Source organism: Emys orbicularis, chromosome 1, assembly GCF_028017835.1.
Source record: "Emys orbicularis isolate rEmyOrb1 chromosome 1, rEmyOrb1.hap1, whole genome shotgun sequence".
Classification (NCBI taxonomy): Eukaryota; Metazoa; Chordata; order Testudines; family Emydidae; genus Emys; species Emys orbicularis.
The window spans coordinates 244,905,665-244,928,881 of NC_088683.1; the positions used below are offsets into that span (position 1 = coordinate 244,905,665).

Consider the following 23,217-nt stretch of genomic DNA (forward strand, 5'->3'; position numbering starts at 1 on the left):
TCTCATGCTGGAGCTCAGCCTGTTCTTCATGACCTGTGTCACTCTGCCTTTGAACTCTGTTCTCCTCTCTTTTATCATGTTAGAGTATAGGTGTTGGTGACAATTACTTTGATCAGAATGTTGGGAAAGACTGACTGCTCCCTTGGATGTCCTTGGATGCTCTTTCATTAGGATAAAATGGTCCTGTTCATGTGCCTTATTTTTCTTTTCAAGTTTGTCATCTTGTCACCACAACTACGATACTCTTTGATTAGTTTCTGCTCTAGATTCAGGGCAAAAAAAGGAGAATATGGCATAATCTGAGTATTCACAGGGCATATTTCAGTCTATTCTTCCAGGAACTCAGACTACAGACACCTGGACACCTGTTTCTTCTGAAACAAAGAACCAGGGCTTGCTGGTCCTCCAGTTCATATGGGCCAGATGCTATATGGCTCATTTAGAGTTGATGCCTACAAAAGAGCAGTCATACTCTGCCCATTTACACACAAAAAATCTTACCTGTCAATTCCTTGGAGTTTCAGCTTCCAGTTCAGATACCTGCCTTTTTTTAACCGAGCTAAAGGTTTAGTATAAGTATCCCTCTATATTAACATATGAGTTTACCTTTAAAAGGCGAACTGTTTTCTTCTCTTGTGAAAAGTTTTCAGTTTTCATTGGGAGTAATCTTTGGAGAAGCTGGTGGAAGTGTGTGGAGCCTAACTGCATGCCAAAATGCAAACTTTTCATTGGTGGCTCTCATAAGTGAAACATGTATAGGACAGGCATTACCCGTTAGCCTGCATTGCTGGAACGGTTTAGCAAGTAAGAAATTCTCCTTTAAAATAGTATTTGTAAAAATGTTCTAGATGTCTGCATAATGTGGAATATGAAATAAACTTGTCTGGTATACTTAGGCTATGTCTACACTGCACACTTCTTGTGGTGGTGTATAGGGTATTTGTAGCTACATGCTGCAATTTAAAGCAAGCTACATCCACACTGGTATGTGGTTACATGTGCCAATGGAAGACTCTGGTAGGGGGAGGCAGTGGGAAAAGGCTTGCTGGTGGAGAGCTGCCAGAGCCTTTCCCCGTTGCTGGAGCCTTTCCTTGCAGTGAGGAAAAACTCCAGCAGCAGGGAGATATTGGGACACTACACTGCTAAAAATAGCAGCATAGAAAGACAGACACTGTTTGGGTGAGACGAGAGCCCTGTATGGTACATACCCACCAGGTTCAGGAATATGTTTACTCACCTCAGCAGTGCCTCATGGTCTATGCCGCTATTTATTCCCATGTGAGGGGGCGTATAGTGTATATATTCTGCACACTGCTGAAAGGAATGTGCAGAGTAGATATACCCTTAATCTCATTTGTGGCATAGGTCACAGCCATTATGCTGTGTTTTCCTACTGAGATAAATGATTGCATCTATTGATGATGTGCTGTTTGCTTTTAACTTTAGAGTTTTTGTATTGTAGGATATTGAGGCAAAAAAAGAAGCCCAGAAAGAAAAAGAAATTGATGAACAGGAAGCAAATGCTTCAACACTTCATAGGAGCAGGACTCCATTAGACAAAGACCTTATTAATACTGGGATCTATGAGTCTGCAGGGAAGCAGAGTTTACCTTTGGTTCAACTGATTCAGCAATTACTGAGGTATTCTTTGTTTTAAACATGTCATGATCATGAGTCTTTATTTTTCCTACAAAAGAAAATCCCTTTAGATTCATCCTACTGTGAAGCATGGAGCTAAATAACAGTAAATGATCCCTGGTGATAGAGTATGCTTTCAGTCTTTTCCCATCAGTCCTTCTGCCTCCTGAAACTAGAAATATTGAACATATGCTTATTCTGTTTACCTTAGTGTAGCTTTCTGGTTTTATCTTTGTTTTAATGAGTAGAAAAGATGAAGACTCTGTGTAGGGGTCCCTCACTTTCCCGTGGGGAGGAAGGCCACTCTGCATCGCTGTATTGGGCAGTAACTGTAGGGCTTGGGTCATGCTGGCGGGGCCGAGCCGTAAGTAGTCTATAGTTCTGTGTCCGTCTAACAGAGGAAAACAAGCAATAACAGTTTTATGCTCTTGCCCCCACCCTTGGCCTAAGCCTCCTGGCCAAGGCAGCCAGCAAGGATACATAGTCTGGGGCTCTAGCCCTTTGGGTGAGGCAGAGCAGGGAGCAGGCTGTAGCCTCCGCTTGTAGGCTAAGGCAGCCAGCAAACACACAGTCTAGGAGTTCAGGTAGGGTGAGCATCCACACCGTCTAGGGGAGCACCAACCGAGTCTAGCGTCTTAGCTTGATGGATGGTAGATTCACACAGGCCTCCTGGCCTAGGGTGGGGAGTCTGCTGCTCAAGGGTGGGGTGGTAAGGGGACTTGGGCCTGCCCAACTCCACCGCGTCCTAGCTCAGGGCCCTAACAGTGGCGGAGTGGTCTACCACTGGGCCAGCGGGGATCCAGCTACAACATGCTGACCTAGAGTCAGTCAGCAAGGTAGCCGGACAGTCGTTGGCTGTCCCTGGGGTCATACTTCCTCGGGGTTGGGTACCTCTATAATCCACAGGTCCTCTGGCTCCTCGGGGTACACAGCGGATGGCAGTCCCGGCAACTCGTCTTCAGGCCCAGTCTTCTCTGGGGGCAGGGTGCTGCAGAATGCCGATTCAGCTGTTGGGTGCCGCAGCAGAGTGGAGGCATCCGTCTCCTTCCCTGGCTCCTCCTCAACAGAGCTGCCGAGCCATCCCTTTATACTTCCAGTCCCGTCCTGGTACTTCCAGCAAGGGGGGCGGAGCGTAGTCCCTCGCTCTCTAGTCCGGAGGGAGGTCACTTGGCCTCGCTGCACTCTGCAATAGGTATTTTTAGATCTAGGGAGAGCTACTGTTCTTTTACTCCCAGGCCTTGTGGTACGTCGTCCTCCACCTCAGAGTTCATAATAGAGAAAGAGCAGAACTAACAGCCAGGTGTTCCACAAAAAAGCCAGCAATGGCTTTGGAAAAAGATATTAGTAGCCTTACTTCTGATACACGTCAATTCTAGGGCTTGAGGGAGGAAGAAAGTTGGGTGTTCGATTCTTGCCACTATGCGGGAGTCTCAGATAAGCAGGGATCCTAGTTTTCTGTGATTTTAAAAAAAATCAATAAAATTCTCCGATTAAAAAAAAACATAAAAATCTGCGTTTTTCAGCAATTAAAATGAAATCTGTCAGCGGGAGCCCTGCTGCCCTGGGCTGAAGCATCAATTTCCCATATTCCTGGGTGTGCGCTGGGGGGCAGGGGATTCTACTGTATGTTTTTATTTTTTCACTATGTAAAAACTGAAGATTCTCTGTAAAAATGCAAATTCTGCGTTTTTCCATGTTTTCCCGTGGGAAACTGATTTCTAGGATCCCTGTAGATAAGTGATCAGTGTAGCAAGCTTGGTCCTTGCTACCTCCTGTGAGCCACATGAGTACTTTGTGGGCTAACAGAAATAAAGGGGTGAGAAAGTTTGAGATCTTTTACAACACTCATCACATTGATGTGACTGTGTAACAAGTAAATCATTCATAACTGGGACTTTAAAACATATGCCACCCCACAGCTTTCTTCTATATCGCATTCTATTTCACATTGTTCAGATCATTAAATCTTTTGCTTCATAGTAAATTGTGGAGATAAGGGTGTGGTGGTTGAATCCCATTTACAGAAACAAACTAATATTCTTGGAACATTACCCCAAATAAAATAACATTCTCCAGTGAACTCTCGCATAGGTGTCTTAATTCTCAACAGTTAGAGAAAATCCCAGCAAAAGCTTAATCCTTGTTTCTTTAGGCTTCTAATTGAAACACCAGCTGCCCTTTTAAAGTGCTTTTATAATGCTTTTATACCAATTAGGAACATCGCTTCGCAGACTATAGCCAAGCTAAAAGATGTGGCTCGTCGCATTTCTTCCTGCCTGGACCACGAACATTACAGTAAAGAGAGGTCTGCTTCTTTGGACTTGTTGCTGCGTTTTCAGCGTTTACTTGTTAGTAAACTTTACCCAGGAGAGAATGTTGGGCAGGTCCCTAATACATATGGTAAGTTATTTAATAAAAATAAAAGGCTTACGCATTGTTTGTAAAACCTGTGCTACCAAACAAGTTTGCTATTTACCATTTTCCTGTTTGACACAGTTTTGTAAATTGAGATACTGTTTCCTTTGCTTCATGGCCCGCCTGTTTGAGAGCTGTTTTTTCTAAACTGTTTACCATTTAAGCAGATTGAAACATAACAAACTGTAAATATAAACAGAGTAGTCAAAACATATGTTACAGGAACATCAGCAGAAAACAGAAGATTCTTTCAGAAAGCTATTAAATTTTACTTACATTTATTAAATGTTTTGTCAGAGAAAATTTAAAAGGTGTGATTGTACCCTATTTAACAGGCCCAATTTTCAGATTTGGGTGTTTATAGTTGGGCACCTAAATCTGTATTCAAGCAACAAAGTGATAGTTTAGATGACTAGAATATGTAGTTAGGCACTGAAATGGGATTTAGATGCTTAATGTTAGACTCCCAAGTATGAAAATTGGGACTATAACAGGGTAAAAAAAGAACTAGATAAATTCATGGAGGATAGGTCCTTCAATGGCTATTAGGCAGGATGGGCAGGGATGGAGTCCCTAGCCTCTGTTTGCCAGAAGCTGTGAATAGGCGATAGGGAATGGATCACTTGATGATTACCTGTTCTGTTCGTTCCGTCTGTGGCACCTGGCATTGGCCACTGTCGGAAGACAGAATACTAAGCTAGATGGACCTTTGGACTGACCCAGTATGGCCATTCTTATGTTCTTATGACTGCTATTTTAACTGTTAACATAGTGAAGCTGGATTTGTTGTCAAAAAGGTTAATTGAAACTAGTTCTTGATATTGATATTTAATTTCAGTGAATTGAATTAACCTAGAACAGATGAATTAATCAAGAACAGTTCTTTTAAATCTGCTTTGTAGGTGGTACAGTAACAATAACTGTGTTTTGTCCTTAATTATGAAAGGTGGCTAGTCAAACAGCAATAATTTATTTTTAATTATTATTATTTTTGCCTTTTCCAATTTAGAGAAAATACAGCTTTGTTCAGATCCTTCTTGTTGGAGAATACAATTTTATATATTGATTTTACAGGCAGTGACTCTGTCTTTATTAAAGTGGACTATAAGTGTGAAATATTGAGCTGTTTGAGATTATTTTGGTTGGATAGTTCCTTACATCAGAAGTGTAAACTAGGAATGATTATGCTTCTGTTTGGTGATGAATTTGAAAGTTCCACTTTTACTTTTTTTAATCTGTTTCATTAAATGATGACTGAAAGTTTTTGTAATGTCTTCTGTTCTGTAGGATATTAAAGCGCACTGTAAACCTTGCAAGCTACAGAGAGCATTCCACCACTAAACCATAATCTCTTTAGTATGAAATACACCTCTACCCCGATATAACGCGGCCCGATAATTCATGAATTCGGATATAACGCAGTAAAGCAGCGCTCCGGGGGGGCGGGGTTGCGCACTCCGGTGGATCAAAGCAAGTTCGATATAATGTGGTTTCACTTATAACGCAGTAAGATTTTTTGGCTCCTGAGGACAGCGTTATACCAGGGTAGAGGTGTAGTAATTAACAGTGTATAGCAATATTATTCTTAAGACTAATTAGTATTATAAATGTAAGCAATGCCTGAAAAAACAGATTAATTCCATGTTTTGAATGTCTTGATATCTGAGAATCAAAATGTATATTCTGGATTCAGGAAGAGGAGGGTAGGGAGAGATTGCTGTTGGACTAATAATGTAGGGATGATTTTTGTAAGAAATGAGTTTTAAGAAGGGGTTTGAATGAGGAGAGAAGAGGGTGTTTGATGGGCAACAGTTAGGGGCGTATTCTGAGTAAAGAGATAATGTAATGGAATGGTGCAAAGCCAAGTGTATTGAGAAGGAGGCAAAGGAAACAGCATATACACCTCTACCCCGATATAACGCGACCCAATATAACACGAATTCGGATATAATGCGGTAAAGCAGTGCTCCGGGGGGGCGGGGCTGCGCACTCTAGTGGATCAAAGCAAGTTCGATATTACGCGGTTTCACGTAGAACGCGGTAAGATTTTTTTGGCTCCCGAGGACAGCGTTATATCGAGGTAGAGGTGTAGTAAGGAGATAGATTTAGAATAGCCCAAATGCTTTAGTACAAAATAATAAATTAAAACAAGTTGGAAATTTTACATGGAAAGATTGTAATTATCCAAATTGAACTTTGTCTTGGACTCTGGTTTAAACACCCACCTTATACTTTTGAAAACTTCCATGGGATTTTAATGCCACCTGGTATTACATTAACAAAAATGGTGGCCACTGCAGTAGAGCACATCCAAAACGTGCTGGCTCATTGCTACAATGTTGATGTGGCGGGAAGAAGGACACCTACTAAATTGGTAGCAAAACTTTTAGCAGTGTCAAAGAAAACTTCCCTGGAAGTTTGCCTCACACCAGATAGGAATGGCCTTACTTAGTTTAGGAGATTTAATGATATTACAGCTCTAGATGTTATGGTTGCAGGCTTTATTTAAATTGAGATTGGTCTATGCTCTTAAAAAGTCAGTATCTGGGATTTAAGCTTAATCTTTTATCAAAAATAAATTATGCTGTTTTCTTAATTGAATGCTAATATTGAAGTGGTGATTGCGGGGCTTGTAAGTACTATATAATCCAAAATGGAGCTTTTAGTTTATTCACTTAAGTAGTTACTTTGATTATGCTTTGTGCCCCTCCTTTTTCCATAGGTCCTGAGCTTCTAGGAGTTGGTTCTCTGCTAAAGAAATACACAGCACTTTTGTGCACACACATTGGTGATATACTACCTGTGGCAATCAGCATTGCATCCACTAGTCACAGACATTTTGCAGAAGTATCTCGGGTTGTGGATGGAGATTTAACAGGTACCTTTCTTTTTCTCCTGGAAAATCAGTTTGTAGGCAAACATTCCTAGTACATAATCATTCAGGCTATATTGTTGATATTCCTTGAAACTTTTAATAACGGTTAAAAAAGAAATTCTCAAATTAAGAGTCTCTCCAAATTAAAAAAGAGAAGAAGCAAGGAGGGGCAAGTTAAAGGGAGAGAAAAACCATCACTTTAAAGTAGTAAGTAAAAAGGAGAATAAGCTGCTGTGACTTAGGTCAAAAGTGGCATACATATATCTGTCTCAACTTCAGTGTGAGTATTTTCTGTTTTGTAGGTGTTCTCCTTCCAGAGTTGGTAGTTTCTATAGTGTTGCTTCTCAATAAAAATGCTGGACTGATGCAGGAAGCGGGTGCTATTCCTCTGTTGGCTGGCCTGCTAGAGCATCTGGACAGATTTAACCATCTAGCACCTGGAAAAGAAAGAGATGACAATGAGGATTTAGCATGGCCGGGAATAATGGGTATGTTCTACTTACTTAAAGCAGTTAAAACACTTAGTTGGGGCTTTACAGGAAAGTTTTCTGAGTAACTCTAACACTCTTCCAATATTTAGAATTCTCTTGCATGAAGCAAAGCACCAGTAGCCTTTTTAACATTTGTGTTCTTGAATTCTTTTTAAATCAAACACTTTTACATTTCCTTGTTTTATCAGAACTATTGTCATAATAGTGTTTACTGCGAAAAAGTTATTACATTACGTCAATGATACATTTGGCATGTTTTAATTGCTATATAAACTTGTCTGTCAAGAGGAGGGTGGTTTGTTGATTTTGTTTGTTGAAGTAATTTCACTAATCATAGTTTAAACTATTACTGAAGATGAGAGCATTTGTTTAAAACTATATAGGAAGGAAGGGGTGGTGCTATAGTAGGTGGCTCAGAGTATGGCAGATGCACATTGGCACAATGAACTTTAGCTCTAGTGAACCGGGGAATCACAGTGAAAAAGGGAAAAATGTTATCCTCGTGCCTTATGGTTTAATAACCAAGGACAAGAACACAAGTGCCCCCTTCCAAAATGTAAAAAAGTAATATGGCCAGTTAAAACAGGCCTGACTTTACAGAAAGCATTAAATATAAAAATGGAAATTTGGTTTGTAAATGGATCCAGTTATTACACTGCTGAACAAGCTAAAACAGAATATGGGGCAATAAAGGTAAATGCCAGCCAAAAGTTAAAAGGATCAGTAAGACCCCACTCAGTCCAAGCTGCTATGGTAATGGCAGTATTAAAGGTATTGCGCAAAAAAAAAAAAAAAAAAAAAGGTAATATAGCTATATTTACCGACTCATACTGGGTGTGTAGAGCAGTCATCGTTTGGCTCCCAGTGTGGGCAGCCAAAAAAATATGCACCGGAAATAAAAAGCCAGTGGTGTATAAGCAATATTAAAAACAGGTAGTAACAATAATACAAACGCGCCCCCCCCCCCGCCCCCAACCTATGTAACTCATGTTAAAGCACACCAAAAACCCAGCAATCACTACTTTTTTTTTTTTTAAATAACCGGGCCAAAGTCCTGGCTAAACAGGAGGCGATGTTAACTAGTAAGCACCCCGCCCCCAAAGTTTTTGCAGTAACCAAATAAAAAAAAAAGGTAGTTAACCCCAAAAATTTCAATTTACAAACCTTACAAAAATAATAAAAAAATTAAACAACTGCTAAAAAAAATCAAAGGAAAATAAAAAAATCACCAGAATGCTATCAGAATGGTTTGGGCCACAAAACATAACATTAAATTGGGAAAGCAACCTAGATATTGGGTAATACCTAAAGGGGTCCAAACTAAACTAATACAATATGTGCATAAACAGGGACACTTTAAAACAAAAAAACTTCTTAAGCGCCTTAAAAATACAAGCTGGTGGCCTACCATGGAAAAAATGGTAAAGCAATGGTTAATGCGGACCTGCAGGTGGAAAAAAAAAACCCTTAAAAAACACACATTATATGTAATATATATTTATATTGAAGTAAATATGTATATGTAACCAGGTTTCTTCCTGAGCCCAGTGGGTAAGGAAAGGGTGGGGGTGCTTGAATTTGATTGGGTCACGCCTTGAGCACTCGGTAGGGTATAGGCGGAGTGCCATGAATTGAGCGGGTAACAGTGGTACGTGGGCTTGATGTCCATCAGTTCACTTGGTGACTATTTATGGAGAGATGGTATGAACCATTGAAGTTTGGGACTGGCTGGTCTAGGGTATTATCTGGTTCTGAACTGAAAGTACTGAAAATATAAGGATTTTTTACATTTAACAGTATTTTCATTCTGTTTGTGGATCTTAACAGTTTTTTTCTGTCACCTTATTACAGCATGCTTTGATGAGAAGCTTTAGGGGCACTCTTTGCAGACTTTACAATTCTCCAGACTTTTAGCTCTTTACAACCCACTCTCATCTCCCACACCAAGAGTTGGTGCTCTTTGGAAGCATAGCTGTTTCTAATTTGTGTCTTTTTCACCATAGACAGATGAGGCGCTCCACTGAGTGCTGGTGCTGTGTCAATCAGAAGCTGATAATTTCTCTGAAATTTCTTCAGGAACTTATCTAACTGGTTTGCCTAATGAAATGGTAGAAGTCATTTTGGGTTGTGCTGAGCAGTGTTGCGTCTTGGTCTACACAATTTTGAGTTTTTGTTGTACATTTTTCTCTCCCTTGTTGATTTTTCTGGATATGCCTTTTGCAAATTTACTTTCACTTGCATGACAGTTTTGAATTCAGGCTGCAGCTGTGTCTTTACCACAGAGTTCTTTGTTTCCCTGTCGTATATGACTAGAACTCTCTCCTAATGGACATTTCTGCTATCAGATGAGTGAGGGATTGCAAGCTTGAGGCTTGTATGGCAATAGTGGGAGAGACTGGCAGTGAAACGTCTGTAGTCTTATTGACTGCTGATGGTGCATGTATCTCCTTAAGGTCGGTCTGTCTTTATTAACTGGCAAGCCCCTGGAGACTTTCTGAACTCCTTCCAAGGCACTAATAGATCATTGTCCAGAATAGAAATAGCAGGCTAACAATCCTTTCTGTACATCAGCACACTAGAGAAGTTTTCACAGCTGCCAAGCAATCTCTGTATGTTTTCTCCTCCATACTTCTGTGCCTTGGGGATGGGAGTTTGCACCAGTGGTTGTCATAACAGCTTCCTTGACTCATTCAGGAGCAGGCACTGGAGGTTTCGCTGACAATCTCTTGAGATTTGAGCACTGAGAACAAGTGCTAATGGTTACTGTTAAACCTAACATGCTAATGGGGCTTTGTCTTGAGCACACCTGTATGGAGCTACCCAAAGAATTGACCAAAAGACACCCTTCCTTCCTTGACACATGCACTCAATTGACTCAGGGGGTCACAGTGCACTTTGAGGGGGAACATAACAATAATAAGTATTTGCCATTACATTTCCTTCTGACAAAGTTCCAGTACTTTAGGTGAAATGTTTCTCTCCTTTGATAACAGTTGTTGGGCTAAACCCCAGAATGCCCGTGTGTTGTATATATACAGTATGAGGAAAAGCACATATGTGGAACTCAGTGGTGTTGTTATCCCCTTCCTTCCCACCCAGCAGAAAAATGCCTAGAGGCGTCTAAAGTTACTGAAAACTTTTGTTTTAACATCCATACAGTACAATGTTTTGGTCAGCATCAGTTTTTTTTAATAAAAAAAAAAGAAGCTTCTGTAGCATTCTGAGCAGTGTATACATGCCTCACTAGTGCCATTTGTGCCAGTGCAGAGAGCTGGTGAACTGACAGATCTCAAATAGTAGCTGTCAGTGGAGAACCATGGGTGCAGGTGTAGCTAGTGGGGTTCCATATGGGTCTGTTCCAGGCTTGATGATGTTCAATAAATTTATCAACAATCAAGAAGTAAAGTGAAAATTTGTGGATGACACAGATTGGCACGAAGATTGTCAGAGTGGTAAATAATGAGGATGGGGCAGTCATACAGAGCAATCTGGATCACTTGTTAAGCTGGGTTCATTCAAATAAAAGGCATTTTAATACAACCAAATGCAAGGTCATACATCCAGAAATGAAGATGCAGGCCATACTTACAGATTGGGGGACTGTATCTTAGAAAGCAGTGACTGAAAAGGTTTATGGATCTTAGCCCTGGTCTACACTACGAGTTCAGGTCGAATTTAGCAGCGTTAGATCGATTTAACCCTGCACCTGTCCACACGACGAAGCCATTTTTGTCGACTTAAAGGGCTCCTAAAATCAATTTCTGTACTCCTCCCCGACGAGGGGATTAGCGCTGAAATCGACCCTGCTGGGTCGAATTTGGGTAGTGTGGATACAATTTGACAGTATTGGCCTCCGGGAGCTATCCCAGAGTGCTCCATTGTGACCGCTCTGGACAGCACTCTCAACTCAGATGCACTGGCCAGGTAGACAGGAAAAGCCCAGCGAACTTTTGAATTTCATGTCCTGTTTGGCCACCGTGGCGAGCTGATCAGCACAGGTGACCATGCAGAGTTCATCAGCACAGGTGACCATAATATGGAGATATACCTATCTCCTAGAACTGGAAGGGACCCTGAAAGGTCATCGAGTCCAGCCCCCTGCCTTCACTAGCAGGACCAAGTACTGATTTTTGCCCCAGATCCCTAAGTGGCCCCCTCAAGGATTGAACTCACAACCCTGGGTTTAGCAGGCCAATGCTCAAACCACTGAGCTATCCCAGAATCGCAAAAGAGCTCCAGCATGGACCGAACGGGAGGTACTGGATCTGATCGCTGTATGGGGAGACGAATCTGTGCTATCAGAACTCCATTCTAAAAGACAAAATGATTAAGCGCAGCCAGACACCAGGACACCAGGGTGGTTAGAAGAGTGCAGCAGGGCGCGCTGCGCATCAGAGAAGCTTTGAAAACCAGTTTCATGACTGGCCAGGCTACGGTGTGAAAGTTCTGTTTGTTTCTCCTTGATGAAAACCCGCCCCCTTGGTTCACTCTACTTCCCTGTAAGCCAACCGCCCTCCCCTCCCCCCTTTGATCTCCGCTTGCAGAGGCAATAAAGTCATTGTTTCAAATTCATGCATTCTTTATTGATTCATCACACAAATGGGGGGATAACTGCCAAGGTAGCCCGGGAGGGGTAGGGGAGGAGGGAAGCACAGGGGAAGGGTAGTAGTAGGGGCACCCCCTAGAATGGCAGGCAGCTCATCATAGAATGGGATGTCTGGGGCTCTGACCCAGAGAGGCCGTTTGCCTCTCTGATTCTTTGGTAGGCTTGCCTGATATCCCAGGCAGGACTGAATCTCCATTAGACAAAACTTAAAGAAGGGAATGACCTAGAGTCACTCCCATTTATGTCCAGGCGCCCCCGACTGACCTCACCGAGGCCAGCCAGGAGCACCCATGTCTGCCCAGGCGCCCCTGACCGACCTCACCGAGGCCGGCCAGGAGCACCCATGTCTGCCCAGGAGCCCCCGACCGACCTCACCGAGGCCGGCCAGGAGGAACCAGGAGACAGCAGCAGATGGTACAATACAGCTGCTAACCGTCTTTGCTAACTTGCAAATGCAAGGAGCTGCTGCTGTGTAGCACTGCAGTACCGCGTCTGCCAGCAGCACCCAGGAGACGTACGGTGACAGTGAGCTGAGCGGGCTCCGTGCTTGCCATGGTATGTCGTCTGCACGGGTAACCCAGGAAAAAAGGCGAGAAATGATTTTTTGCCATTGCTTTCACGGAGGGGGCGGGGGGGGGGGAACACACCTGACGACATGTACCCAGAACCACCCGCGACAACGTTTTTGCCCCATCAGGCATTGGGAGCTCAACCCAGAATTCCAATGGGCGGTGGAGACTGCAGGAACTGTGAGAGAGCTACCCACAGTGCAACGCTCCGAAAGTTGACGCTAGCCTCAGTACTGTGGACGCCCTCCGCTGACTTAATGGTCTTAAGTGGGGACACACACAGTCGACTGTATCAAATCGATTTCTAAAAAATCGACTTATATTAAATCGACCTAATTTCGTAGTGTTAGACATACCCTTAGTGAACAACTCAAGATGAGCTCCAGTGTGATGGTGTCGCAAAGAGGGCTAAGGCTTTCCTTGGATTGAAGAGGGGAGTAGGGAGGTGACTTTTTTACCTGTGTATGTGGTATTGGTGAGAGATACTAGAATACCACATACGGTTCTGATGTCAACATTTTAAATAGGATTTTTGAAGAACCGGAGAGGATATAGAGAAGAGCTATAGAAAGATTTGAGGCTGGAGAAAAATCCTTTTGCAGTAAGAGATTTAAGGACCTTAGTAGTTTAGTTTATCAAAATAGAAGATCGAGGTGACTTTATTACAGTGTATAAGTACCTCCACAGGGAGAAAAATACCAGGTACTATAGGGACCTTTAACCTAGCAGAGAAAGATATAGCAAGGACTATTGTCTGGAAGTTAAAGCCAGACAAATTCAAATCAGAAATAAGGCATGCACTTTTAACAGTAAAGGTGATTAACCATTGGAACAAACTACCAAGGGAAGTGGTGGATTCTTCTTCTCTTGATGTCTTCAAATCACGATTGAAAGATAAGCTTTAATCAAACACAGGTTATAGGGCTCAATTCAGGGGTAAATGGGTGAAATTCTGTGGCCTGTTTTATACAGGAAGTCAGACTAGGTGATCTAATGGTTCTTCATGGCCTTCAGGTCTATGAATTTTTCCATCCTCTGTGCTTGCTCATAGTGGTCTCTAAAAGTGAGGTTGGACTTGTTCATTCTCCGAGCTTTGGAATAGCTAAATGATCCAGGCCTCAAACAAGTACTTTGACCTTGTTTTTACTGACTTCCTCCACTTGAAAACTGCCTATAAAGTGTCAGATAATGGCATCTCTGTCCAGTCTAAACAGCACCGTGCTACCAACTGACGTCATCTTGTGGTATTCAGTGCTTTCCACACTATCAGAAAAGGAAGCGAGGGGTAGACAAACCTGGGATTTGCTACATCTCTGCGCAGGTGGATTATATTGTCTGTTGGTGTGCGTTTGGTATAAGTATAAAGCTTATGGAAGTGTCTGCCAGTTGCGTTTGTGGGAGACAAACTCCAGGGTTGGGGTCTAGGATAACCCTTCCCCCCCCTCACCTTCACAGAATGTGTTGTTTTTAGGGTTACCCTAGTGCGGTTTTGTTATTGTCAATGCTATTTTTAAGAAACTAAAATGCATGCAATATATAATGTTTTTGTTTTAAATCAATAGGTTCATTTTTTACTGGCCAGAGCTGCAGAAATAATGAGGAGGTAACACTTATACGTAAAGCTGATCTAGAGAACCATAATAAAGATGGAGGCTTCTGGACAGTGATTGATGGGAAAGTGTATGATATAAAAGATTTTCAGACCCAGTCTTTAACAGGGAATAGTATACTTGGTGAGTTTCAACTCTTGAATTGAAGGGACACAGATTTTTGTTTTGTTTTAAAATTAATTGCCGTAAATAGCTGTTTAGATATTATAAAACTACTGAATATTCTTTTTTTCTAGCTCAGTTTGCAGGTGAGGACCCAGTTGTTGCTTTGGAAGCTGCCTTGCAGTTTGAGGACACAAGAGAGTCGATGCATGCCTTCTGTGTTGGCCAGTATATGGAGGTAGAAATAATTTAATATACTTCGTAGCACATCAGTTTACTATCCTACATATATCTGGAGAAGTGACCTTTTCAGCCTGTAGGATTGATGGCAGTTTTAGTCAAGGACCTGAAGCAAAAACTTGGGTTACAAATGACTAATTGAGAGAGACAGTATTGCACTTAATGAAATTTAATTTATGATTGTATTAATAGTTTACTTCTTCAGAATGTGTTTATAGTAATAAAAGATAGTTTTGTTTTTAAACTCTTGTTGGAATTTACTTTTGGCCTCAATTTGATATTTCTTCTGTTTAGCCTGACCAGGAAGTGATTACAACACCAGATCTTGGCAGTCTGTCGTCACCTCTCATAGACACAGAAAGAAATCTGGGCCTTCTTCTTGGACTGCATGCTTCCTACCTAGCAATGAGTACACCGCTTTCTCCTGTGGAGGTTGAATGTGCCAGTAAGCAGAATTTATTTTCAGTTAAATTAGAAGTAATGGATTGTGTACTGTACCTCTGCATGCTTCCCATAATATACTGGACCAGACTATTGTAAATATAATTTAATCAGGAACTTTGCATTTTTTTTTTGCCTCACTTTCTTCTGGACATAGCTTAAAGACTGTCTTGTTCTTCTTTTTACCATTAGAAAACTCTTAGTACACGATAAACTTTTTTTCTCTTTGTTTGGCTGTTCCTCCCAGTTTTCTTTTTCTGATGCAGACATGCAGGTCTTTTTCACCTCGGTTTGTGTAATTGATTCACTTTTATTCAGATGATTAAATGCCTGTTCTTTTGTGTATTTCCTTGCTTTGTAGCTTTCAGAACAGTGTGTTATGTGCTCTCTTCCCACTCTGACTTTTTTGACAGCAGATGACGTGAGAGAAGGAATCCTTTATGTATACTTTCATTCCTTATCCCCACTACATTCACTGCGTTCCCTCTTCAATTTCATATTTTTCTGGATTTCTTCTGAACCACTTTGGTTTGCTGGTCTGGATTTCTGCTTTTAAAAGTCATTTCTTTAGTTTGTGTAAGGGGGCCAACCATGAAACGAATATTGTTTTTGCCACTTGAATTCAAGTGGCAAAAATATACTCGTTCATAAGCCAAATTGTTTTTAGTAAAAAAGGGAAGCATCAGAGAAGGGGGTCGGCTTATGAACGGGTATAGGGAGAGAGAGGTGGGGCACAGCCCGTCCCCCCAAGAGAGGGGGCAAGGAGAGGCAGCAGAGCCAGAAGGGAAGAGGCGGGGCCAGAGTCTCTCCGCTTCTGGCCACGCTGCTCTCCCTCCAGCCTCCAAAGCAGCTGCAGCTCCAGGGCTGGCAGGCTGCAGCCACGCCGCTCAGCCCCGCCTGCTGGAGCATGCTGCAGCCATGCCGCTGGAGCAGGCTGCAGCCGCGCCGCCTGGCCCGCTGGAGCACACTGCGCCCGTGCTGCCCGGTCTGGCCCGCCGGAGCAGGCTGTGGCCGCGCTGCCTAGCCTGCCGGAGCAGCTCCAGCCAGGCCAGAGACATCCTCCTCTCACCCACCCTAGCTAAGGTGGGAAGGGATGGGATGGGGAGAGCGTGGTGGTCCCGGACTAGAGGTGGGGTCATGTGGGGGGTGGTCACGGGGGTTACTCCCCCTCCCCCAGCTTTTCCCTCCCCCCCAAAAAAATTGCCCCACCAGTTGCTGTCCCTGCCCATCAGGGTAAGCAGCTGGTGGGCTGGGACGCTTTGTTTACTTCCGTGCCTGTGGACGCTCGAGGTAAACAAACCATCTTGGCCCACCAGCAGCTTATCCTGATGGCCCGGGAGCCAAAGTTTGCCAACCCCTGAATTATAGGTCAGCTTATGAATGGGTCATAAAAAGTGTCCATTTTTACTTATCCATCTTGGGGGGGGGTTGGCTTATAAAAGAACTGGCTTATGATCGAGTATATACGGTACTTCAACAGGGAAAAGAAGTTAATCTTTTGTCTACAGTGCTGCAGAGTTATGCATTTGAGTAGTTCAATTGACTTCAGTGGGGCTACTAAAGAGCCTACACATGTAAGACATTATGTGATTGAGACCTTTGTCTCACAACGCTTATGTCAAACTCTAGTAGACTTTCATGCTTCATATACCCTTCTGTATGCACTTCTGGGACTCATTGTGAGTTTTTAAAAGACGACTCAGTATCATGCTATTTGTCCGTCCTTGGCCAAGAACGTGAACAAGATTCAAAGGGGGACTTGCTGATTATTTGGATAACAGGAATATCCGGAGTTTTAATAGTTAATGGTAACAAGACAATTGGAAGGGAGGTTAAACCTCATGCTTCAAGGTTTAACCTGATTTCTTATTATTAGGGGTTAGAGTGAGTCTTTCATGGGGTGGAAGAGCAGATTATCCCATGTTGGCCTACTGTGGGGTTTCTTGCACTTTCCTCTGAAACATCTGGAGCTGGCTGCTGTCATATTGGACCAGAAGGACCATGATTCTGATCCAGTATGGCTGTTCTTAGAATAGTTGGTAAGACCTTCATGGCTTCATCACAGCTGATGGCCTCAGGTGAGAAGTGGCTCCCTGTAGTGGCTTGGTTAAGATGTTACCTTACTTAATTTACAAATAATTTGTCAATTGTTTCTTCTGATTAAACTTCACCAAATAAGTGTGAAAGTCTTCTAAATTTACTCATGTTTGCAAGTAAATTTCATCTTTTGTTATAAAGAATTATTATTCAGTTTACTGACAGATAGCTTCCCCTGGCAGAAAGACTTACATATGTATTTTGTTTTCACTCTTGTTAGAATGGCTTAAGTCATCTATCTTCTCTGGAGGCTTGCAGACCAGTCAGATACATTACAGTTACAATGAGGAGAAAGATGAAGACCACTGCAGTTCACCTGGGAACACTACCCCAAACAAATCAAAACTATATTCACATCGACTAACCTTGAGTGACCATTCACAACCATTTCTGCAAGCCATTGCAGATAACAATATTCAGGATCACACTGTGAAGGTAAAATCTTTAGTCCCATCTTTACCAGGAAATTGTTTAAATGTGGCCAGCAGCAAGCCCCCTGAATTGTTGCTAGAAACAATTTAAAAGCTACCATAAGTGAAACAAAAGTGTTTTCAAATGTTACAGAAAGTGTAGTTGAAAACTGGTAGTGAATTTAAATTGCTCTATTACACACATTGTGTAAGTGTTTGAAAACACTTTTGTTTCACCTTTGGTAGCTTTTAAATTGTTTTTCAGCAACAGTTCTGGGGGATTGCTTTAATCTCTGGCACATTTTCTGTGAAAGGGGAAGCAGGGAGTTGGAGTAAAGCAAGTCTTCATTGTTTCTGTTGTGCTGCGAAAACTACCTCCTGCAAGTAAAGTGTTATTCCTAGTCAGAGGTTAGGCCGGGGTAATCAATTATTTTTTTGTCCAAATTTCTAGGTCAAGGTATAGTCAAGGTCCAGACTCTAGAGAAAATAATACAAAAATAATAATAATGATAATAATAAGTAAATAAGATTTTGTGGTCCGTTCAAAAGAGTCTGGCGGTCCAGATTTGACCCGCGATCCACCTATTGACTACCCCGGGTTAGGCTGTTCAATATCAAGACACAGTCATTAATACTTAGATCCTAGCTAACGTATGATTCAATTAAAATTAATTTCTGTATGCAGTTTTTCTTATGAATTCCAAATGATTTAAACTTAATATTACATGAAAGGAAATTGAATACTGTCATTTAAGCTTTAGTGACACTGTAGACCATGGTTACCAGTTGTACTAAGATGGAATTATCTCCCAGTCAAAGTGCGGAGGTGCTGTGTACTTAGTGACCATATCTGTACTCATCTTTCTCAGTTATATAGTCCCCTGCATACTCTGTTTTAGATTTTTATGTAATTGTATAGTTATTTCTTAGTAGATATAGAATGATTATGTAAGTCTTTTGTGCTCAGATTGGTTACTGCCCTTGGTACACCTCAATATGCCCACAAGTGTCCATCTCCATTTCTAACCCCATGATTCCTGTCGAACCCCAGAGTCGAGATATAATTTTGAAATATTATTCTTGGCAGGAAATATTTAAGACTGGGTTTAGGTGGCCTGGTAAGCTGGAGAACAGGTCAGAAGCTGTTACAACTGTGCTCATTGTTGCCATGTTGTGTATGATGAGAGTCCTCTGATGGGCTATTGTCCTCCGAACAGGAGTGACAATATGGATTGCTGTTTGGTATAAAGCTTGTTTGTACTTCTAGTAATTAGGTGATTCATATCCTGGACTGAGAAATATCTTGGCTATGGCTTCTGAATGTATTTTAACCCAGGATATTATTGAATTTTCACTTGAATGCTGGCTGTAGTGTTCTATATTACTATACCTGAAGAGTTAGATAGTGCTGTTCCTTTGACTTTAGTGTTTGTTTGCAGGACTTTTTATGTCAAGTAGAGAGGTACTGCAAACAATGTCACTTGACAACACCAATCACATTCCCTCCTGAGCATCCTGTGGAAGAAGTAGGACGTTTACTCTTATGTTGTCTTCTAAAGCATGAAGATTTAGGTAAGTAGACTTAACTGTTCCAGAACACTTAAATTAGTTTTTTTTTTTTTTTTTTTTTTAACTCCCACTCCCCTCAATCTTAGAAATAGATATTCTTAGTGTGTTTTTTCCCATTAAGGTCATGTGGCATTGTCTCTAGTACATCCTGGTACCCTGGGAGTTGACCAAGTCAAACACAGAACCTTACCGAAATCTGTAGTAGATGTATGTCGTGTTGTCTATCAAGCAAAATGCTCGCTAATTAAGGTAAGCCTCCAACCACCTGTCTAACTTCTCTTCAACCTTAATTATTAAAAATGACAATTGACTCCTTTAAATTTTATTCCCTTATTAAATTTATAATCTCTGTTTCCATTCCTGTTTTAGACACATCAGGAACAAGGTCGCTCCTACAAGGAAGTTTGTGCTCCTGTCATTGAACGTTTGAGATTCCTGTTCAATGAATTGCGTCCTGCAGTCTGCAATGATATCTCCATAATGTCAAAGTTTAAACTTCTGAGCTCTTTGCCCCGATGGAGGAGGATAGCTCAGAAGATAATTCGAGAGAGAAGAAAAAAAAGAGGTAAGAGAATAGTGATACTGTAGTAAAACAAAATAAAAGAACCAACTTCCCCTCAAAGCTTTGTACATATAAGTAACACTTCTTTGTTAGGACAGTGAGGATGCTTGGGTTCTGTTGAAATATTGGGTCTACTAGTTTTTTTACTGGACTTTAACAAACTTTTGTAAAGAGGTAAATATTAACTTCTGGAGACAAGACATGGTGAACTAGTCTAGAAATTCAGGTTAGAGTGGTGCTTGTTTTCTGCTTTCCCGTTCATTTAAAAAAACCTGTACATCTCAGTCTGACTGAGTTTGACTTGACATAGTTTGACTTCAAATGGGATACTTTTTCACATAAAATGATTTGATAAATGATATATAGCTAGTGAGTTACATTATAATGAAACACCAAATATGATCAGATTATAAAATATTACTAGCATTGTCTTTTAAAGGTTCAAGCTTATCATAAAACATACCAAAACCACCAGTGTTCTTAATAAAGTTTGTGCTTAACAAAGATTCCATGCTTCAAATTTGAATGTAAAGATTTGGAGATTTTCTGTATGTCTGCGTAATACTCTAGTCATGAAGATGATGAATTTCGCACTTCTGAAAATTTCACCCTAAGTCCAATTTTCAAAAGTGACTGACTTAGAAGCCTGTCTTGCTGACAGTCCTTCATGTTTGAAAGTGGGACTTAGACCCCTAAGTCACTAATGTGCTTTTGAAAATTTTACCCATAGTATAGAAATAATGTATGCAGAATATTATATATTGGACCCTACTATTCAGTAATGAAAATAAAATACTATCACTTTGTATGGTTTTTTTCTCATCTTAATTTTCTTGAACATATTGATTGACAAGTTTACATGTAATCATTGTAGCGGAAGTTGCATACTAAAAGATAAAGAATAGCTGGGGAAATTACTCTGACTAGATAATGTTGCAGTGAGTATTGGAGAGAATCCCCACAGTTTGTCTCAAGAAACTATGCTAGAATAATTGACTAAACTTGGAGCATTGACGTCAAAATTCTTCTTCGAGTGATGGTCCCTATTGGATTCCACTGAGGGTTATGCACATGCGCCATGCACCTGGAGCCAGAGCTTTAAAAAGTAGTAGTTCCGTTGGTCTACGAGTGCACCCTTGTTCCGTCTCATGGTTTCGACAGAAGCGATAAAGGGTGGGACAGACTGACCACGCCCTCAGTTTCTTCTCACTGCTGCGTGATCCAAGTCAGAGCTTCAGCTGTTCTCTCGTCCCTTGTGACACACTTTCTGAAAAGACTGTTTTATTCTTGTATATAGTTAGCATTTTATTATTTTTTTATAGTATTTTTTTAGTGTTAGTAATAGTTTTCTTAGAATCTAAGGACTTTGTGACGCTGCTTTGGTGGTTTCCTGCCTACCCTCCCACCAGTACCAACACTTGGATACTGGGTTATGTTGAAGATGCCTGCGTTCAAGATCTGCGCTTCCTGCCCTTGCTCGTTTTCAATCCACAATTATCACTAATGCTGCTTTTACTGCAGGGGGAAGCCCACATCACATCTAGGTGCAGTATCTGCCTCTCCTTCCCTGCCCATAAGCAGGAAGTCCAGGCTCTCTACCTCAAGAAATACGTCATGGAGGTTGCCATGAGGCTGCAGTCAGATCCAGGCCAGGGAATTCCCCCACTACATCGGCCTGAGCACTCGAGAAGTGCACCTTCTACTGCGGATCTCCAGTCTGGATCCGCTGGTACCATTGCTACAGACCTTGTGTCAAGGCCAAGCCGTGAGGCAAGGAAACATGCGCATAAGCATGATAGTAAGTCTTCTTCAAGGCCCAAGAAAGACACTGCTTCTTCCCTGAGTTCTGGCCATGGAGAAGCGGCGTGTTCCAAGGCCCACAAGCACAACAAAAAGTTGCATAGAACACTGGACCCGCCGGTCCAGGACTCTAAGCATCATACCCCCTCTTCATCGGTACCGCCGAAACAGTGGGGATCGTCTGTGCCGAGACAGCCTTCTGTCCCCATTCAATCTCTGGTTCCATCTGGAATGCATGCCACTGACACCAGGGAGACTCATATTGGCTCCTGGACATCATGAACTTTTTGCCTTAGATGAGTTGAGATCCCTATGTCTTCCGGTGCATTCACCTCCAAAGAGACTCTGCTTCCCTGCTCTGGACTTACCGCCTTCAGGTCATGTTCATGAGCACTGCCCTGCAACACTCTTGGTTCTGGTGGCTCTGCTGTTTGAGCAAGGATCCGACTTCTTGGCATTGGAAGATTCAGATGGGGCACATGGTCCGCTGCTCCCATACCAATGGTGAGAATATCCAAAGGCTCTGCCGGTCCAGTGGCAAATCCTCCCTTCTCTCAGCCCAGCTCCATGTGGACCACCATAGCAACTCAGTGTGCCAGACAGCAGCATCCACATTCCATTCTGACTGACAAGGAGGGTAAAGACTGGACGTTCTGGGTTGTAAGATCTATTTGTCAGCCAGCTGTCAGTTCTGCATCTCTAATTACCTGGCATTACTGGCAAGTTATGACTTTTTTGAATTATGGCAAGTGAGCAGAATTTACAGACAAGCTTACTCAGCAGGACCATGCCAGTTTCCAGGCTATTTTAGAGGAAGGCAAACTGGTTGCCAAAATGATGCTCCAGGCTGCAGTAGATTTGGAGATTGTGTCTTCATGCACTATGGACACAGGAATTATCACGAGGAGGGAATCCTGGTTACATTCTTCTTGTTTTCCAAGGGAGGTACAGAACACAATTGAGGACCTCCCCTTCAGTGTGTCTCTCTTCAATCAGAAGACTGATTCCCTACACTCACTCAAAGACTCTAGAGCAGGGGTCTCAAACTCAATTTACCTTAGGGCCAGTGCCAGTCCTCAAATCCTCCCAGCGGGCCAATGTCACTCATGCTGCCAAAACCCACCCCCCAAAAAACTCTGCCTCCCCAAAACTCCGCCCCCCACTTGCCTAAGGCTCTGGAACAGGGTTTGGGTGGGGGAGGTGGTCTGGGGTAGGGGATTGGGGTGCAGGCTGTGGGAGGGAGTTTGGGTGGGGGAGGTGGTCTTGGGTGCAGGCTCTGGGGTGGAGTTTGGGGGCTGGGGTGTGTGTGGGGCTCTGGGAGGGAGTTTGGGTGGGGGTGGGGGTCTTGGGTGCAGGCTCGGGGAGGGAGTTTGGGGGCAGGAGGGGCTGTGTGGGGAGGGGGGAGGGGTGCTGGTTCTGGGAGGGGGTTGGGGGTGTGGTGCTTACCTGGGGCTCCAAGGCGGGTCGGGCCGGGCGGCCTCTGTGCGCTTCTGCCCCCAGGCACCGCCCCATTGGCCACAGGGGCGCTCAGGGTGGGGGCAGCACACAGAGGCACAGCCCTGCCCCTGGGCCGCAGGGAGGGGCCGGCAGCCACTGGAGCGACCAGGCAGATGCCGCTCAGCTCCGCTGCGCTGCTGGGGCCTCTGAGGGGGGAGCGCCCGGGGGTGGCAGGTGGGGCCAAGGGAGAGACCTGGCCCCAAAACTGCTGGAGCCCTGCGGGCAACATTGGGGAGGCTCGCGGGCCACAGATGGCCCACAGGCCGGGAGTTTGAGACTCCTGCTGTAGAGCCAC

General features: G+C 42.8%; 1 protein-coding gene across 1 annotated transcript in view; it reads left to right on the forward strand.

The window, feature by feature from the left end:
* The window catches only part of HERC2 (HECT and RLD domain containing E3 ubiquitin protein ligase 2), a 211,627-nt gene that overhangs the window by 80,175 nt on the left and 108,235 nt on the right, over nucleotides 1-23,217 (forward strand). The window contains exons 20-30 of the mRNA XM_065403094.1: nucleotides 1,463-1,641; nucleotides 3,854-4,038; nucleotides 6,776-6,931; nucleotides 7,231-7,416; nucleotides 14,157-14,327; nucleotides 14,441-14,544; nucleotides 14,841-14,991; nucleotides 17,305-17,519; nucleotides 18,934-19,066; nucleotides 19,185-19,312; nucleotides 19,433-19,628. Coding sequence (XP_065259166.1) covers nucleotides 1,463-1,641; nucleotides 3,854-4,038; nucleotides 6,776-6,931; nucleotides 7,231-7,416; nucleotides 14,157-14,327; nucleotides 14,441-14,544; nucleotides 14,841-14,991; nucleotides 17,305-17,519; nucleotides 18,934-19,066; nucleotides 19,185-19,312; nucleotides 19,433-19,628 — 1,804 coding nt within the window. The remainder of the gene's footprint in view (nucleotides 1-1,462; nucleotides 1,642-3,853; nucleotides 4,039-6,775; nucleotides 6,932-7,230; nucleotides 7,417-14,156; nucleotides 14,328-14,440; nucleotides 14,545-14,840; nucleotides 14,992-17,304; nucleotides 17,520-18,933; nucleotides 19,067-19,184; nucleotides 19,313-19,432; nucleotides 19,629-23,217) is intronic.